This window comes from Cuculus canorus, chromosome W, assembly GCF_017976375.1.
Source record: "Cuculus canorus isolate bCucCan1 chromosome W, bCucCan1.pri, whole genome shotgun sequence".
In the NCBI taxonomy this organism is placed as follows: domain Eukaryota; kingdom Metazoa; phylum Chordata; class Aves; order Cuculiformes; family Cuculidae; genus Cuculus; species Cuculus canorus.
In genome coordinates this window covers 88,511-109,025 of record NC_071440.1, presented here as the reverse complement: position 1 = coordinate 109,025, position 20,515 = coordinate 88,511, and the positions used below count along the sequence as shown (strand labels likewise).

The following is a 20,515-nucleotide window of genomic DNA, read 5'->3' as shown; positions in this document are numbered from 1 at the left end:
GAGCTTCCTGGGCACGTCACCCTTACCCGTCTCCCCTGAGCCTTTTTCCATTGTAGAGATTTATTGGTCAGTCACACACTGGAGCGTGTTCCAAGTTGATCCTCAAGGCCATTACCTCTGCAAACTGATTGGAATTTCTAGTCTCCTTTCAAGTGTTAGGTCCCTTTAAAAGGTCCTAAAAGGTTCATAAAAGCCAGCTGCTTTAAGTTAAGGTGCAAAGACACCAGCAATCCTTTTCATCAATTGACATTTATATTTCCTTAGGTTATAGCTGTGGCTACTGGAAATAGACATTGTTATGTAGGGAAAATAAAGGGACAGAAATGAGAAAGGCAAAAAGAGAGAAAAAGAGAGAAAAATCAAGAAATGTCACCACCCTTTGTTCCAGAGATGATTCTCTGAGTTGTCTGCCTGTCTGTTGCTGAGGTCCATAGGGTGATGGATTCGTGGCTGGTTGCCCAGGGAGATACCTTTTATGCAGCACTGCTTCATGACCCTTTCTCCCTCATTAGCATTGAAGGCAAGAGGAGGCATGATGGTGGTGTGGTTTCTCTATGTGTATGTCTGGCAGGTGTCTCTGAGGGTTCATGAGGGGCTTTTGTATTTGTATTGGTTACCTCCAAAATGCTAGGCAAAGATTTCATTGATCAGTCAAGCGCAGCTTCTCCTCTGCTCTGCTTGGCTAATTTTTGGGAACTCAGTTCTGGGTACTGAGTCCAACTTTTCATTGCATTCCGTTCCTCAGTGCAATGAAACTGCAGAACATCCTGTCTGGAGAGTGTTTAGGACGTTCTAACCAATCCAAGATGAAAATGCTTGAGACATTCTAAGCAAAACAGTGTCTCACAGCAAGTTGCAGCTTCTCCTGTGGAGCGCTTCCAGGAAGTGGCTTGTCATCTCCTATTTCCTTCTGTTATCTTAAAGGATCTATCAGTAAATGAAATCTATATGCTGGGGCATCAACTGTCTAAGGAGTTCAGTGTTCCTTCTACTGTTGATTTGCTGGCCACTGACTAACAAGCTGAACTAATTCTAGGCTGGAGCCTGAACCAGTATGTGCCTACTGGATAAGAGTCAGGACTCATTTCTGTCACATAGCAGTGGTTGCTCTTCCCCAAGTAGGTTTTGAATCCTTGAACATAAAATTCAGGACCAGCAGTCTGGGGCATAACCACAGTGTCTGCTCTGTGCCTAATACTTCAGCGGCACTCAGAACACCTCCATATGATGCCAGGACTTCTTATTCCAGAGGGATATAATTATTTTATACCCCTTTGTAACTCTGGCTCCAGAATCCCAATGACCATCCTCACATCTCAAGGGGTTCATTGCCACAAGCTCCATATGATGCTTTTTCCTGCAATGGTATATAACAAATGTTTTGCATCACTGTTTTTCCAGATAAGTCCTAATGCCATTGCATGGGCTATTTCCTGCTTGATCTGCTCAAAAGCTTGCTGCTGTTCCTCTGCCTGTTCAGATTGATTCTTTTCAGGTTACTTGATATAAAGATTTGGATGTACATACATCAAAACTCAAGGGTTTTTTTCATGATGAGGGCAGTGTGTGCTAAGGCAGAATGCTGCTGAGGTACCCAGATAGTCCAATATATACAGTTATCCCCATTTGCTGCCAGGCCAGTGATGAGGTCCCTATAATGCAGTAAATTCAATTCAGCTACCCAAACAGTACATGGCCTGGAGTTCAGAGCAGGAGAAGTCAGTGGTTTAACTGAGTGCTGACCTTTGCCTTGCACTTGCAATTCCTTGACTCGCAATGCTAGATATCTAATGGGTGTTTTTATCACAGTCAGTCATATTCTTCCCCTTTTCAGGACCATCCATAAGTCCTAGTTTGTAGGGCAGGAGCATGGAGAATTCCCATACCTTCCTGATGTTTTTTTTCAAGGTCAACCAGACTACTGGACTTCAGACATTACCAACAATGCTCTTCCTAGTACAGTACATGTAGGTCACTCGTTGGTTAACAGGGCATCCCACCAAGCTGTCAGGTGATGCCAGAAGGGCATTAATAACTCTGTCTAATGCTGTCTAATCATCAGAGCTATTGGGCCATGGCATCAGTTGCCATAGCCTTATTGGGGTCCCTCCCCCCTTGCCTGTGAATGCATTCCATCAACCCAAGCAACTGCAGTCAATTACCTTCTTCTTCCCAATCCATCCATGTGGATATCTTATTTTTGGGATCAATAAGATCAGACCATTTCTTAACATATCCCTCTATCAGTTGATCACCAAATCCACCTCCATTACATAGGGCAGTGTTTACAAGTCGCATAGGACCCAAACCCCCAAGAGCTTTGCTCTGCTGAGCCATCAACTGTATCCCACCTCCTCTGGTTTCCCAGCATCTCCATAGCCACTGCAAAGCAGTTTCCTGAGGGTGTTGGCTGTAAGTTTCCCACATAGCCTTAATCTTGCTCTGAGTAAAAGACCTGTTGGGTGATTGTGTTCTGGGGAATAATGCCCCTGTTTGCATAGATCTACTTAATTACAGTAACTAGGGGCTGCTTGATAGGCTTCTGTTATTAATTCATCATTAAAGTCCCAAATATCATCATCCCAGGTTTCAGGATCCTAGTCCAGTCAATGGCAGTCATACCAGACATTTTGTGCTCACTGACTATTCCTGAAGTGGCTCAGTGCATAGTCTTTTATCTGGCTAATTAGCACCACTAGCTACTAAAGTCTGATTAAGGCTCTCCCTTTTGCACTGAGCAACATATTACAGCTTCCTTGAGTAAGTCATTACTCTGGGAAAGAATGTCAGCTTGATTTGCAAGCTTTGTTGAAAATATTTTTGGAGCTCTACCTGAAGCCTACCTACAACGTGCTGACATACCTTCACAGAAAGCAGCACATCTCTCTCCTAGTGTTTTATATGTACCCTCTTCTGTCTGCAAGCCCCAAGCTAGTTTTCTTGGAGTCTCTACTGGGAGGTGGTCCAGGTTCCTGGCAACTAGAACATGGGCTCGAAGCAAGCACCTTCCCATCTCCTCCAATCATCTTCCCATCCCAGTACCATTTTCTTGGTCCCTTGTGACCCTTCCCAACTATTCAGTGTTCACACTCACCCCCAAACACATAATGCACCACTCACACCACAGTACACCACCACAAATTCCCAATAGCAGGATCAAGGCTCTCTCTGGAGACTCAAAAATCATTCCAATTGTTCCAAGTCCAGCCCATAAGAGTTCCTAGTGTTGCCCACATTCCCTGCTAATTACTGTCGTGGGCAAAACAGTTCAAGTTGGGAAATTTTGCTTGTGTTAATTTATTGCCAGCCAGCACAAACCTCCCATCACTGATTTGGGCACTGAAAAAAAAAGAAGACAATTAGACAAACAGATAAACATCTATCCTCTCCCCTCCTCAGCTTCATCTTCCCTTATTTTTACATTACGTTGTCTGTCAAATATTCCTCTGAAATAGGTGGTGTAGAAAGTTGAGGTGATATGTGTAATGGTTTCTGTCCTTTGTGCCTGCTCCAGCATCGGTTGCACACAGGCTACATTCCCTTCAGAGGTGTATGTACAACACCACACGGAAAGTGCCTCTCTGGCCACTACTGGCTGTCTGTGTAGTTCTTAAATATATTTGAGCAGGACCACGGTGTACTTCTTGTACTGAATAAGATTTTAGTGTGAAGTGTGTCATTTTTCTTTCCCACAATTGCTTTCATTTGCCTTATGGCAAGCTGGAAGCAGCTGTGAGTAACACAGGGCCTTAAGATTTGAATGGGTAGAATTCATTGTGAGCCATCTGTGGTGAGCAAACCTGCCATAGGAGTGATGAGAACAAAGAGGATGAATATACTGTGATCGAGTCTCTGCTCATGGGACTCGGACACGAGGAACAAAAGACCAGCTTAAATCATTTTACCAGAAGCTTTCATGTCTCTGCTGTACACCTGATGATGAAGCTGGGGAGCCTGGAGACATTTTTCTCCCTATGTTCTGGGTTTGTTTGGTTCTTTTTGTTGTCAGTGTTGGTTTGGTTTTCATTTCTAAAGCATATATAAATATCTCTATTGCAGTGAGAAAAGAAAACAAACATTTTACTCCCTTGAAGACAGATGAAGTCCACACACTGAGTGACAAGAGGAGCGGCGAGAGAAGCTGCTAAAAGAGTTTTTGGCAATAATAGCCAAGAGGAGCGGCGAGAGAAGCTGCTAAAAGAGTTTTCGGCAATAATAGCCAAGAGGAGCAGCGAGAGAAGCTGCTTAAATCCGGATCCGGGACTTTTAAGAAGCCACCGAGTGCAGGTGAGCTGCTGGGGAAAAAGATGGGAGCCTCACTAACAAAAGAGGGGGAAATGATTATAAGCATGTGGAAGCAAATACTAGAAAAGCAGGGGGTAAAGCTAGAGGAATTAATGTTGCAAAAGAAGCTCTGATGGAGTAAGAGACAGGGTTATACTCCAGATATAATGACATCATTTACTGTTTCGAACTGGAAAGAAATAGGGAACTGGCTGTTTGATAGCGCTTCACACGGAGACAAAGAGTCAGTATCTTTGTTAACCACATGGTGCCTTTTCTTTGATATTTTGAAAGACTATAAAAAACAGAGGGATCGGGCAGAGCAAGATCTTTCACCCCTTGCCTCCCGAGACGAGCCTCCATCTGCTAAGGATCTGTTAACAGAGCAAGAGGAATTTTCTATATTAACTGCCGACCCAGACTCTGCATCTCTATCTGAGTTTCAACACCTAAATTCAAGAAATCCGCTAACGCACCCAAAGAATAAACCATCTCGGTTAGCGCGAAAAAGTTTTCTTGTTGATGAGTCAGACGGTGAAACAGACTCAGCCTGTCTGATATATAAACAAAGCCGATGGTGGGTTAACCCCGTAACGCCGTCCGCCCCTCCACTGCCCCCTGAAGAGCGAGGGGCACCCGAAGCGTACAATCCCTTGGTACTCCCGCCTTTGCCAGATGAGCCGGATGATTGGGACAATCCCGTGGCGGAGGTGGGGGGGGCACTGAGGCGGCTGCTTCAAAAACCAGAAAGATCGAGGCTAACACCGAGATAACCTCTGGGGGTTCCTCTGGTAAACCTCAAACCTCTCAGGCGTGGGATTCACCCTCGGCACAGCTTACTGTGAGACCGTATGATCCATATGTATTTTGGCAAAAGGTAAAACAACAGGCTATGCTGAAGGACATTGGACATTGTCTGAGGCAATAACTACACCCTTAAAGGAACGTGACCCAAGTCCTGTGACAGCTATGGCATTCCCGGTGGTCCGGGGGCATCCAGGATGGGGAATTATGGATGAGCACAGACCATACACCTGGAAAGTAGTACAGGAACTTCAAAAAACTGTTACACAGTATGGTCCCAGCTCCCCTGCAACAATGCAATTGCTTCGATTATTAACTATGGAAGAAATGACACCATATGACTTTGCCCAAATTGCACAAATTATGTTTCAGCCTGTTCAGTGCACAGTTTTTCGAAATATTTGGACTCAAAGGGCAGGTGCACAGGCAATACGGAACCTGCAGCTCCCCCAGTCAGACCCTTGATATGGGAATGGTGCAGACGTTTTAACAGGAACTGGGCAGTTTAGTAATCCACAGCATCAAGCTCAGTAGCACCCTTCAGTGCTTGAGCAGGTAAAAACAGTAGGGCTTGAAGCACTGATGAGAACAGCCGAGATCGCTGCAACGAAGGATAAATATGCAACAATTAGACAGGGAGTTCGAGAGCCATTTTTACTTATCGGATGTTCCAGTGTTAGCTTACAAAACATTCTAGTTCATGTGGGAGTAATTGACGAGGATTTTACAGGACAGATTTTTGCAATGGTTTCTACTATCACCCCCCGTTACAATACAAGAGGGAACTCGCATTGCACAATTGGTGCCTTTTAAAAGCAGTGTTTTTAAAACAGAAACAGTCATCCGTGGAGATGGGGGATTTGGATCCACTGGACCACCTCAAATTTGTTGGTCACAATCTCTCTCAGACACAAGACCACAAATGAAATGTATCCTTGTTATGAACACTGCTTTTCCACATTCCATTCAAATATCTGGACTGCTTGACACAGGGGCTGACGTTACTATCATTGCTCGAAGGGACTGGCCTGATTCCTGGCCCGTGGTACCTGCAACTTCAGGAGTAATTGGACTAGGAGTTCCTTCGACTAACCATGCAGAAGCCACAAAAAGATATCATTGGAAGGTTTTCCAAAAACAAAAAAAAAAAAAAAAAGTAAGTTTGTAGCCCAGGCACTGAGTGTTGTACGGCAGAAATATCCTGAATGCTATTGCTATCATTATATGGATGACATCTTATTGGCTGCTGCAATGTCAGAACAACTAGGAGAATTGGAAAGGGACACTAGACAAATGTTGGAATGTTATGGCCTGGTCATTGCCCCTGAAAAGGTACAACGTGTGAAGCCGCGGTTGTATTTGGGCATGAAAGTGCTGGCCAAAACAGTCCAACCTCAGGCAATTGAGATAGTAACTGAAATCAAAACTTTAAATGATGTTCAAAAAATAGTTGGAATTATAAATTGGCTGAGACCTTATTTGGGTCTTACATCATCACAAATACAACCCCTAGTTGATCTGTTAAAAGGGGACACAGATATTGCAGCACCCAGGATTCTAAATAAGGAAGCCAGAAATGTTCTGACACTTGTAGAGCAAGCCATTCAGGAAAAGCATGTCTGGCGCATTGACCTGACTGGAATTGTGCAGGCATTGGTCTTTGTGGAAGGCTCAATGCCCTATGCTGCGCTCGTGCAGTGGGATCAGGGGTGGGAAGACCCCCTCCATATATTGGAGTGGATCTTCTTACCATTTTGAACAAAAAAGGCTGCTCCAGGATTATATGAGCTGTTAGCTCAACTCATTATAAAAATTCAAACACGATGTGTGGAACTATTGGCACGAGATCCAGAATGTATTGTTATTCCTCTACAAGTTCAATATTTTAAATGGCGTCTTGCCAATAGTTCTGCACTTCAAGCTGCGCTACTTAATTTTACAGGCCAGATATCGTATCATTTTCCTTCCCATCCACTTTGTAAACTGGGAACTCAAATCTCTATCGCACAGAAATTGTTAAGCCAAACAGCACCTGTTGATGGATCCACAGTTTTCACAGATGGGTCTGGGAAAACAGGAAAAGCTGCTGTTCCATGGTTTGATGGACAAAATTGGCAACATTTAATTGAGCATCAACAAGGCTCCCCACAAGTGGTGGAATTACGAGCAGTCACATTGGCATTTCAACAGTTCCCACAAGCCATAAATGTGGTAACTGACTCTGCTTATGTTGCAGGCCTAGTGCAGAGATTGGATAAAACAGTTCTTGGACAAGTGACAAACCACCTGTTGTTTGGAGTTATGAAGCTCCTGTGGGAAACCGTACAAAAACGCAGCCTACCCTATTATATTCTACACATAAAAAGCCATACTGACTTACCTGGTTTTATAGCAGAAGGAAATACCCAGGCTGACCAATTAGTATCTGCGGTAGCATTAGAACCAGTACCAAACATTATGCAACAAGCAATTGCTTCTCATCAATTTTTTCACCAGGGTCACAGAGCACTCAAGAGAGAGTTTCAACTTTCTACTACTGAAGCTCGATCTATCATTGCCTCATGTCCAGATTGTCAAGGCCAACATTTTCCAACAGTTTATGGAGTAAATCCTAGAGGCTTACAGGCCCTACAAATCTGGCAAACTGATATAACTCATATTACGGAATTTGGCCAACAAAAGTATGTACATGTATCAATTGATACCTTTTCTTCTGTCATTATTGCTACTGCATATACTGGAGAAACAGCAAAAGATGCTATTAGGCATTGGCAAAAAGCCTTCGCCACCTGTGGTGTTCCTCGACACATTAAAACTGACAATAGTCCCGCTTATGTTTCTGGGCGAGTGAAAGCATTTTTACAGTCTTGGGGTGTCAGCCATGCTACAGGTATTCCTCACTCCCCCACTAGTCAGGCACTTGTAGAATGTGCCCATGGTACACTTAAGTGCCTTTTACAAAAACAAAAGACGGGAATGTCTGGGGAATCACCTGAAGCAAGGCTGAACAAGGTGATGTATGTATTAAATTTCTTAACTATCAATGAGGAACATCAGAATCCCCCAATGATTCGACATTTTGAATCCTTGAAGTCTACCACAGCTATCTCTGATGGAGTGAAGATTCAAGTGAAGGACCTTCAAAGTGGTCAGTGGTCAGGCCCATGCAAGCTATTAACTTGGGGTCGAGAGTATGCTTGTGTTTCCACAGATGAAGGACCTCGGTGGTACCCTGCTCGTTGTGTTCGCCCTGCTGTGGATAAGCCACGGAGGCCACGTGTGGAGAATCAAACAGCTGGACATGAGTGTGATGGATAGCCCTTGCTAACATCAAAGAACTGCCATAACAACTGGAGTATAAATCGTATACCGGAACCACAAGTTAGAGTTTTTAGGATCAGTAGAAATAGAGTATAAGTCATGTACTGGAACCACAAGTTAGAGCTGTTAGGATCAGTAGAAACAGAGTATAAGTCAATGTTTGTATACTTTTCAGATGCACCTATGATATTACTCAGTGCGGTCAAGTGTTGATGCTGCTTTACTTGCCTGTTTCAAGAGCGGGTATGTTTGTAGTTGTGCTGTCGATGTTGCCCTGCATTGTGTGTCTGCTGCGAAGGGCCCCCGCAGCAGCCAACACAGGCAATCTTTAACGGGCAATTTTCATTAGCACAAATACAAAAAGGGGGAATTGTGGGGTCCACAGCGGGCTGAGGACCCCTGCTTAATGCACCCGGAAGGAGATCATGGGACGGGAAGTGGGCAGACAATATAGGGCCATGCATGAAAGTAGTACCATCCATTCACAGAATGTTTATGTATAAGCTAATCCAATCATGCGAAGACGCGTGTGTTAATAAAGGGTATAAGAGGCACGTGTAAGATCAAGCGCGGGGGCGCCGGCCAGCCATGTAACTTCAATAAAGAAACTTGCTTCCACATCACCTTGTCGTGTCTCAACAGTGACACATCCTGAGGAAGACTTCCTACTTCATCCCTAAGACCCCGGACCAAGACCATCAGGAGGCACTATGCAAGCGCAAGACTGGAGCGAACTTTCCAGATCTAATTATAATATGAAGCAGGGATAGGGTATGAATATGTAGTAGGCGCTTATACCTATGCATGTCTTTACACTATAAGTAGCTGCTTGTTAAGCTATACGGTGTGCAAGCTAGGAGGAGAACCTGACTTGCATCCCAGCGCTGGAAATAAACATACCTGCTTTATAACTCATTTTGGGTTATAGAGTTTGATTTCGCAAAACATTTCTAATCTCCTTGCAAGTGTTTAGGTCCCTTTAAAATTACAGTTATTTCAGAGAACTTTATATACACAGAGGTGTTTTCATATTCATCACGTTTTCGTGATGGCAAATATATCATAGTTTTCTTGCCCTACAATGACTTCTAATTCCTCCTGTTTGTTGCCCATGCTGTGTGCATTATGTGTGCCTGACAGCAAGAGAAAGAGATTGAAAGAGGACAAGGGAGAGTATGATCAAGGAACCGATTGACTTACCAGCATGAGTTTTGAGTATATGAGTTTTCAAGTGGCTGTTGTAAGAGGACTTGAATGGACAGAGCTTGCAACGGAATGGCTTATGGTGTCCATGATGAGTCTGTATATGACGATCCAGACTGATCAAAAGACAGACAAGAAAAGGAAACAAAATAGTATATCATTTTAGATATTCTTTCAGATTCAAACCAAAAACCTAGTAACAAAAATAAGTAAGAGCAGGCTAGATTCAGCTATCCTTTTCATGCTGGTTCTTTATATCCAAGAGGTCTGCTTATAGAAAAGGGCAGAATCTAATCCGAGGAAGAAAGAGATCTGTGACCAATTTTATCACACAGAATGCAATTCACTTAAAGTCAATAGGGTAAAATTACTATAAAATAAATTAGACCCGATCCAGACTATCTCTTATAGGATCAAAGCTATTTGAGGCAAAACCAAAAACAAGCGAGAAAGACCCCAATCAGAATTAAAATATTCAAGATTACCAAAGATGTATACAAAGCACTGACTGGAACAACTACTCCTGGCACATCAGCAGCTTATACGCAAGGAGCTCCTGAGGAAGGATGCAGCTTTGCATGTTACAAGCAAGTTTCTGCACAGAGCTGTAAGAGGAACCCTTCCTTACCCTCTCAGCTACCTTTACATAATAGGTATTAGGCTGTGGGTATGGTAGATGAAGGACATGATGAGATAGAACAGGTGGAATCTGTGCAAGTACTCTCATCAAGGACTCTCATGATGTAATGGGTGTCTACTACTGATCACACAGACAGCATTGATGAGTTATTCTATAGGCAATTAGGAGAAATCTCTGAACCAGTAGCCCTTCTCCCTATGGAAGATTTCAACTTCTCAGACATCAGCTAGGAATATCATATTGCTGTGAAGAGCAAGTCTGGGAATTTCCTGAAGTTTGTGGAAGACAATAACTTGTCACAAGCACTCAGTGAGCCAACTAGGAAAGATGGTTGACCAAGATGGTTGGCCAACTAGGAAAGATGGTTGACCAAGATAGAATCATATAATCATAGAATCACCAGGTTGGAAAGGACCCACTGGATCATCGAGTCCAACCATTCCTAACACTCCCTTAAACCATGTCCCTCAGCACTTCATCCACCCGTTCCTTAAACACCTCCAGGGAAGGCGACTCGACTACCTCCCTGGGCAGCCTGTTCCAGTGCCCGATGACTCATTCCGTGAAGAATTTTTTTCTGATATCCAGCCTGAACCTCCCCTGGCAGAGCTTCAGGCCATTCCCCCTTGTCATGTCCTCAGTCACTTGGGAGAAGACCCCAGCTCCCTCCTCTCCACAACCTCCTTTCAGGTAGTTGTAGAGAGCAATAAGGTCTCCCCTCAGCTTCCTCTTCTCCAGGCTAAACAACCCCAGCTCTCTCAGCCACTCCTCGTAAGACTTATTCTCCAGCCCCCTCACCAGCTTCGTTGCTCTTCTCTGGACATGCTCCAGAGCCTCAACATCCTTCTTGTGGTGAGGGGCCCAGAACTGAACACAGTACTCAAGGTGCGGTCTCACCAGTGCTGAGTACAGAGGGAGAATAACCTCCCTGGACCTGCTGGTCACACCGTTTCTGTTACAAGCCAAGATGCCATTGGCCTTCTTGGCCACCTGGGCACACTGCTGGCTCATGTTCAGTCGGCTGTCAACCATTACCCCCAGGTCCTTCTCCTCCATGCAGCTCTCCAGCCACTCTTCCCCTAGTCTGTAGCACTGCATAGGGTTGTTGTGCCCCAAGTGCAGGACCCGGCATTTGGCCTTGTTGAACCTCATGCCATTGGCTTTGGCCCAGCGGTCCAGCCTGTTAAGATCCCAAGAGGGCCAACCATGTCCTGGGTACATCAAGCATGACATTGCTAGCCGGTCAAGGGAGGTGATTGTCCTGTTCTATCCCACACTGATGCGGCCCCACCTTGAGTACTGGGTGCCACAGTATAAAAAGGACATAAAGCTACTGGAGAGTGTCCAGAGGAGGATATGGAATTGGTGAAGGGCTTAAAGGGTAGGCCATATGAGGAGCAGCTGAAGTCACTTGGTCTGTTCAGCCTGGAGGATATTGAGGGGAGACCTCATCGCAGTTTACCCCTTCCTCACAAGGGAAGGAGGAGGAGCAGACGCTGAGCTCTTCTCTCTGGTGACCAATGATACGACCCGAGGAAATGGCAGGAAGATGTGCTGGGGAGGGTTAGGTTGGATATTAGGAAAAGGTTCTTCACCCAGAGGGTGTTGGGGCACTGGAACAGACTTCCCAAGGAAGCCATTACAACGCCAAGCCTGACAGTATTCAAGAAGCATTTGGACAATGCACTCAGACACACAGTATGAATGTTGGGGTTGTTCTGTGCAGGACAGGAGTCGGACTTGATGATCCTTGTGGGTTCTTTCCAACTCAGGACATACTATGATTCTCTGAAAGATGCCCTCCTAAACTTGCTGTTTGTGAATAGAGAAGGGCTCATGGGAGATGTGATGGTCGGTGGCTGTCTTGGTTACTGTGATCACAAAACGGGTGAGTTTAAAATTTTCAGTGTAATGAGAAAAGGACAGCAGAGTTGCTATCCTGGATTTCAGGAGAGTAAACTTCAGGCTATTCAGGGAGCTATCCCTTCAGGATCTGCTTTTGAGAGCTTAGGCGTCCATGAGTGCTGGTCAGTTTTTAAGATTCACCTTTTAGAAACACAGGCAAAGGCAATCCCATTGTGTCAAAAGTCAAGAAAGCAGGCCACAAGACCAGCTTGGCTGAACAGGGAACTCACAATGAAAAAAAGAAATCGTATGATCTCTGGAAGCAAGGTCAGGCATCACAGGAAGATTACAGAGCTGTGGTTTGCATATGCAGGGAGAAGACACGAAAGGCCAAAGTTCAGCGTTGAAACTGGCCAGTGATATGTCAGACAACAAGAAGGGCTTTTTTGAAAGAGGAGGTCTAAAGAAAACACTGGATTGATGATTGTTGAAGATGGTCGCCTGACTAATAGAGATGAAGGAAGAGCAGAGACATTCAATGCTTTTTTTTGCCTCAATCTTTAATAATACTGATAGACCTTGGGCTGCATGGTCCCCTGAGTTGGAAGACTACAAGTGTGGGAACAGAGACTTTCCATTTGTGGACCCTGAAATTATAAGGGACCAGCTGGATGTTCACAAGTCCATGGGGCCTGATAGGATTCGCCCCAGAGTACTGAAGGAGCTAGCAGATGTTACAGCAGGACCTGTACCTGCTGTAACAAAATATGAAATATCAAAATACCAAAGATCTTGTGAGTCTGAAGAGGTCCCCACTGACTGGAAGCCAGATAATGTCATTCCAATTTACAAGAAGGGCGTGAGGGAAGACCCAGGAAACTACAGGCTGCTTAGTCTAACCTCAGTGCCTGGAAAAATGATGGAGAGGATCATACCAGGTGGCACTGAAAGGCATTTAAACAGCAATGCAATCATCAGGCACAGGCAATGTGGGTTCAAAAAGGGAAAGTCAAGTCTAATTTGATTTCCTTTTATGATAAGGTCATCCACCTACTGGATGAAAGGAAGGCAGTGGATGCAGTTTATCTAGATTTTAGCAAGGCCCCTTTGGCTGGAGAAGAATCACCACCCTCGACTTGCTGGACATGTTTCTTTTGATGCAGCCCAGGATATGGTTGGCTTTCTGGGCTGCAAGTGCACTTTGCTGGCTCATGTTGAACAACTCATCCACGAGCAGCCCCAAATCCTTCTCTTTGGAGCTACTCTCAAGCCATACTCTGCTCAGCCTGTATATGTGCTTGGTGGTATTGCCCTGACCCAGGTGCAGGATCTTCCACTTGGCCTTGTTGAACTTCATGAGGTTCACACAGATCCACCTCTCAAGCCTATAAATATATCAGCAGCAAAAGGAGGGCTAAGGTAAATCTTTACTGGATGTGGGAGGAAAACAAAATGACAAAGTATGAAGAAAAGGCTGAGGTACTTAAATGTCACCTTTGCCTCAGTCTTTAATAGTAAGACCAGGTATTCTCCAAGTACTCAGCCCCCTGAACTGGAACACAAGGATGGAGAGCAGAATGGAGCCCTCATAATCCAAGATAAAATGGTTATAGATGTGCTGCACCACTTAGACACACATAAGTCTATTGGGGGTCAGATGAGAACCACCCAAGAGTACTGAAGTACTCACCGAGCTACTTTCCATCATTTATCAGCAGTTGTGGCTAACTGGGGCGGTCCCAGTTGACTGGAGGTAAGCAAATGTGACACGCATCTACAAGAACGGCCAGAAAGAGGATCTGAGGAACTACAGGCTTGTCAGCCTGATCCTGAGACCGGGGAAGCTTATGGAGCAGATCATCTTGAGTGCCATGATAAGGCACTTACAGGATAACCAGGTGATCACAGCCATTTAGCATGGGTTTAAGAAAGGCAAGTCCTGCTTGACTAATCTTATTTCCTTCTATGACAAGGTGACACGCTTAGTAGATGAGGAAAAGGCTGTGGATGCTGTCTACCTGGTCTTCAGTAAAGCCTTTGACATCATTTTCCACAGCATTCTCTGGGTGAAACTGGGTGCTCATGAATTGTGTGACTGTACTCTTCACTGGGTAAAAATGTGGCTGGATGGTCAAGCCAAAGAGTTCTGGTGAATGGAGCTAAATCTAGTTGCTGGCCGGTCACAATTGGTGTCCCCCAAGACTCAGTGTTGGGTCCAGTCCTGTTTAATATCTTTATCAATGATCTGGACAAGGGGATTGGGTGCTCCTTCAGTCAGCAGACAATGCCAAATTGGGTGGGAGTGTTGATCTGCTTGAGGGAAGGAAGGCTCTGCAGAGGGATCTGAACAGGCTGGATTGATGGGCCGAGGCCAGCTGTGTGGCATTCAACAAGGCTCAGTGCCAGGTCTTGCACCTGGGCCACAACAATCCCATGCAATGCTAAAAGCTTGGGGAAGAATACCTGGAAAGCTGGCCAGTGAAAAGGGACCTGGGGGTGTTAGTTGACAACCATCTGAACATGAGCCAGTAGTGTGACCAGGTGGCCAAGAAGGCATCCTGGCTTGTATCAGAAATAGCATGGCCAGCAGGAGCAGGGAAGTGATTGTCCCCTTGTATTTGGCCCTAGTGAGGCCATACCTCAAATACTGTGTTCAGTTTTGTTGGCCCCCCACACACACACTACAAGACACTGAGAGGCTGGAGCGTGTGCAAAGAAGGGCAACAGAGCTGGTGAAGAGTCTAGAGCACAAGTGTTATGAGGAGCAGCTGAGGGATCCGGGTCTGTTTAGCCTGGAGAAAGATCTGAGGGGAGACCTTATTGCTCTCTGCAACTACCTGAAAGGAGATTGTGGTGAGGTGAGTGTTGGTCTCCCAAGTAACAAATAACAGGAGAAGAGGAAATGGCTTCAAGTTGTGCAAGGGGAGATTTAGACTATTTCATCATCGAAAGAGTTGTCAAGCATTGGAACAGGCTGCCCAGGGAAGTGGTGGAGTCACCATCCCTAGAGGGATTTAAAAGAGGTGTAGATGTGCTTAGGGACATGGTTGAGTGGTGGAGTTGGCAGTGTTAGGTTAACAGTAGGACTTGATAATTTTGAAGGTCTTTTCCAACCTAAATGATTCTGAGAATCTGTGGCTGGTGACCAGTCATCAGCGGGGTTCCTCAGGGCTCAATTCTAGGGCCAGTACTCTTCATTACATTTATCAATGATCTAGATGCAGGAGTTGTATGCACCCTTAGCAAGTTTTTTGGTGATACCAAACTAGGAGGTGCTGTTGACTCTCTCAGGGGAGAGAGAGGCCTTGCAGAGGGATTTAGGTAGATTGAACTATGATTAATAGGAAGAATGGTAACGTGCTCATTTTTAAAAAGAGTAGAAAAGACAACCCTGGAAACTACCGAACTGTCAGCCTCACCTCTGTGCCTGGGAAGATCATGGAACAGATCCTCCTAGAAGCTATGCTAAAGCACATGGAGGACAGGGAGGTGATTAATGGCAGCCAGCATGGCTTCACCAGGGGCAAATCCTGTATGACCAGCTTAGTGGCTTTCTATGATGGGGTAACCACAGCAGTGGACATGGGTAAACTGACGGATGTGATCTGTCTGGAATTCTGTAAAGCCTTTGACATGGTCCCCCACAACATCCTTCTCTCTAAATTGGAGAGATATGGATTTGATGGGTGGATGGTATGGCAGATAAGAAACTGGTTGGATGGTCTTATTCAGAGAGTAGTGGTCAATGGTTCAAAGTCCAGATGGAGATCCATGACAAGTGGTGTCCCTCAGAGCTTTGTACTGGGATCAGTGCTGTTTAATATCTTCATCAATGATATTGACAGCGAGATTAAGTGCACTCTCAGCAAGTTTGCAGATGACACCAAGCTGAGTGTTGTAGTTGCCACAGTGGAAGGGATGGGATGTCATCCAGAGGGACCTGGAAAGGCTGGAGAAGTGGGCCTGTGAGAACCTCATGAGGTTCAACCAGGCCAAGTGCAAGGTCCTACACCTGGGTTGGGGCAATCCCTGATTTCAGTACATGATGGGGGATGGCATGATTGAGAGCTGCCCTGCAGAGAAGGAATTGGGGGTCCTGGTCTATGAGAAACTTGACATGAGCCAGCAATGTGCGCTCGTAGCCAAGAAGGCCAACCATATCCTGGGCTGCATCAAAAGAAGCGTTGCCAGCTGGTCAAGGGAGGTGATTCTGTCCCTCTATTCCTCTCTTGTGAGACCTCATCTGGAGTACTGTGTCCAGTTCTGGAATCCTCAACATAAGAAGGATATGGAGCTGTTGGAATGGGTCCAGAGGAGGGCTACAAAGATGGTCAGACGGCTGGAGCACCTCTCATATGAGGACAGGTTGAGAGAGTTGGGTTTGTTCAGCCTGGAGAAGAGAAAGCTCAGAGATCTTATAGCAACCTTCCAGTACCTGAAAGGGGCCTACAAGAAAGCTGGGGAGGGACTGTTTAAAAAGGCTTGTAGTGATAGGACTAGGGGCAATGGGTATAGACTGGAGAGGGGCAGATTTAGGCTTGATATAAGGAAGAATTTCTTCAGCATGAGAGTGTTGAGGCACTGGAATGGGTTGCCTAGGGAAGTTGTGGATGCCCCATCCCTGGAGGCGTTCAAGGCCAGGTTGGATGGGGCCTTGGGCAGCCTGATCTAGTGGGATGTCCCTGCCCATGGCAGGGGGGTTGGAACTAGATGATCTTTAAGGTCCCTTCCAACCCAAACTATTCTATGATTTAATGAAATTTAACAAGTCGAAATGCTGGATTCTGCACCTGAGATGGAGTAACACCAGGCACACGTATAGAATGGGAGAGGAATGATTGGAGAGTAGCCCTGCAGAAAGGGATCTGGGGGTGCTGGTTGATAGCAGCTCAACATGAGTCAGTAGTGCCCTGGCAGCCCACAGGGTAAAATGCATCCTGGTGGCACCAAACACAGCGTAATCAGCTGGTCAAAAGAGGTGATGAACTCGCTATATTCAGCATTGGTGCAGCCTCACCTTGAATACTGTGTGCAGTTCTGGGCCCCACAATTTAAGAAGGATGTGAAGGTCCTTGTATGCATCCAGAGGAGGACAACAAAGTTGGTGAAAGGGCTGGAAGGAATGTCCTATGAGGAGTAGCTAAGGACTCTGGAGTTGTTTCATTTGGAGAAAAGAAGGCTGAGAGGCAACCTCGTTGTTCTCTGCAGCTTCCTGAGGAGGGGAAGTGTAGAGGGAGGTGCTGAGCTCTTCTCCCTGGTATCCTGTGATAGGACATGTAGAAATCATTCAAAATTGCACCAGGGCATGTTTAGACTGGACTGAGTATTTGTCAGTCTAGGATGCCAGTAAAAAAAAAAAAATAATCCAATAAACCTCATTTCTTTGTGGCAAGCCATGAATAAATGATTAAAATAATTCTAAAGCTTCCTAGATGTAGGCAAAGAAATGTCATGAAGAACATAATTATTTATTATGACCATGCATTTTTCATGTGTCACATCAAATAAGGGATGATTTCTTCAACCTATTTCAAGTATACCACACTGATATTAAGATCATGTTCATAGACTGAAATTGCATAGCACAAAGAGGAACAAAAAAATCTAACTTTAAGATTGGTTTGTGATAACTGTTCAACACTAGAAATGAAATCTCTCTCAACTAAATAAGATCCACAGTACTACTTAAAAATAAGGTAGATGTATGGAAAGCTACTGAAAAATAATTTTTCCTCTTTATGGCTTTTTTTATTTCATGCATTTGACAGGACTGCATTAAGTGACGAGCATCTTTTGCTTGGTGTACATTTCACCTACACAGAACAAAAAGAGAACTTGAATTCAAGAGGGTATAAAAAAAGAGACTTTTTATAGTCATGGGCAAGGGTAAAAAGTTTGAGGGGAATAGTAAATACTTAAGTCATGAGAAAGAGAAAAATGTGGCTTGAAATCGAGTGTGCTCTCCTTCAATGTCAAGCAACATAAAAAACAGTCATGCTAGTCTGTGCTTCTGCTGAAAGCAAACCATAACTTACTTGTGCCTGAAAGCAGAGACAAATGAGCAATACTGGCAGCTGTATTTGTCTTCCCGAGTAAACATGGACAGAGCCAAGTGACTCCTCTCATGAGATCGCAGACCCTGCATAGACATTAAAACCCGGTCACACTGGCTGCAGTGGTAGTCCACAGGACTGGTTTCATCTTCCAAGGGTGCTCCAGATTCAGTTTCTGTAAATTCCACAGTGCCAGGGTCTTTGGCTCCCTCAAAACCCTCCAAAGTTGTGCTTGAAGAATCTTCAGCTTCCTGCTAAAAAACACATATCCCCCCCCAAAGCCATCAATTCTTTCTCCCTTCACTTTCTAAAATTATCGCTATCATACTACACTAATGACTTTCTGTAAAAAGAGAGACTAGTCTTTAATTATATATATGCACATACATTAAAAAGCAAACAACCCATCTACTGGTCCCTTTCTTAAGTGTTAATTAGCATAGCACACATTTTTCAGCAACATTAAAACTGAAAAGTATATTTATATCATGTTTTCTGGTCTTAGATTTTAACATTTGTTCCCTGCTGTTTAGTATCTACTTGCTCAAAAGATGGTATTGACCCCATATAAATTTTACTTAAGAAGCAGGGAAAGAGCAGGAATCATTCAATAGAAGGGAAGCATCTCATTCTGTCATAGTATCAGATAAGCTAAAGGAAGGTCAGTGGAAGGACAATGAAAGCTCTTAGGTAGAACAATTTAGACTGAAGGACTCAGCTACTTTATACAGCACACGGCTGATGTCATGAAATAGGCACACTTTAGTAACATTCTGAGGACTGCAGAATGAGATTTTGCTGAGTATTCACTGCAGCAAGAAAAGGAGGAGAACTGCATTAGCAGTTCCTGCAACCTTACTGTACCTGCGATATCCTGTAAAGCTGGCTGTGGAGCACAGCCTGTCCTCAGAGACATTCTAGGTGGTCTCCACTTGCATAGGGAGGAAACAGCAGCACATTTACAATTAACCACTTGAATTGGACTTCTGGCTCAGCTGGCTATTTGGATTTGTGTTTGCAGCACCATAATTTCACTTTTGCATATGGGTTGGAGAAAAAAAAAAAAAAAAAAAAAGAAAAAAACCTCACACTTTAAGGGTCTAAGAGAGCAGAAAAGTAGCCCAGAACAGCTGAGAGAGAAGCTTCTGCTCATAAATCAAGCTTTTCAGTCATCCATGATATCAGTTCCTTTGTGGCAAATAAGAAAAGAGAATTAAATAGCTTTTGTGCCCTAGATGAAGAGCAGAAGTCAAAACATCTTAAACAAAATGTGCTGCAGAAACCTGAAGAATTAGATTGGAATGTCATGCTTAACTTCAGAATATCCAATCCAAAACCCATTTGAGTCCATGGGAGCCCTCTACAGGCTTTCAGTTAGGTCTTAATATCAAACAAAAAACGCTGTCAATTCACAGAATTCTCACCTTTACTGTAGCTGACACAGAAGAAACATTCCCATACTGGACATGCTTACGGAGATGATTACAGATGGCTCGAAGCGTTGGATGAACTTCCACACAAAATTTGCATTTGTAGCCAACTACTTTCCTCTCCTTAAGTTTTGAAGCATCTTCCAAGTGTCCAAAAGCCTATTGAAGCATGAATATTAATCAGTTACAGTAATGTAATACTGAAACATACTTCTCTGATATCTCATTTTTAGGAATATACCCAGACCAGATTTTGCACTTTAAGGGAAACTGCATTTTAGTGTACACATATGTATTGTGTCTGGCTGGGATGGAGTTAACTTTCCCCATAGCAGCTCTCATAGTGCTGTTCTTTGTATTGGTAGCCAGAAAGGTGTTGATAACACACTGGTGTTGGCTTCTGCTGAGCAGTGCTCCACAGCATCAAAGCTGTCTCTCCAACATTCCATCCACACCAATAGGCTGGGAGTGGGCAAGATCTTGGGAGGGGACACAGCTAGGACAGCTGACCCCAACTGATCAGAGATATTCCATACTATATGACATCTACTCTGAAATAAAAGGAGGAGGATGGGGGGCATTCGTTATTATGAAGTTTATCTTCTGGAGCAACCACTATGTGTACTTAAGACCTACTTCCCGGGAAGCAGCTAGACATCACCTGTTGATGGGAAGTAGAGAATAAAACTTTTGTTTTCTTTTGCTTCTATGTGTGGCCTCTGCTTTTGCTTTGTTAAACTGCCTTTATCTTGACCCACGAGTCCTTTTCCATCTTATTTTCTTCCCTCCCTGTCCTGCTGAGGAAGGGAAGCAACAGAGCAGCTTGGAAGGAACCTGGCATCCAGCCAAAGTCAATCCACTACAACATGCTATTGCACAAAATGTCAACCTCAATTTGCACTGAATTCTATTAAAGCCCTCAAAATAGGTGGGCA

At 44.5% G+C, this 20,515-nt stretch overlaps 1 protein-coding gene across 1 annotated transcript in view; it reads right to left on the bottom strand.

Annotated features, from left to right (window-relative positions):
- LOC128850274 (zinc finger protein 462-like) overlaps positions 1–20,515 on the bottom strand; it is a 79,051-nt gene that overhangs the window by 51,620 nt on the left and 6,916 nt on the right. Inside the window, exons 3-5 of the mRNA XM_054053291.1 lie at positions 19,575–19,739; positions 18,133–18,236; positions 9,610–9,728 (exon numbers count right to left, since the gene is read on the bottom strand). Coding sequence (XP_053909266.1) covers positions 9,610–9,728; positions 18,133–18,236; positions 19,575–19,739 — 388 coding nt within the window. The remainder of the gene's footprint in view (positions 1–9,609; positions 9,729–18,132; positions 18,237–19,574; positions 19,740–20,515) is intronic.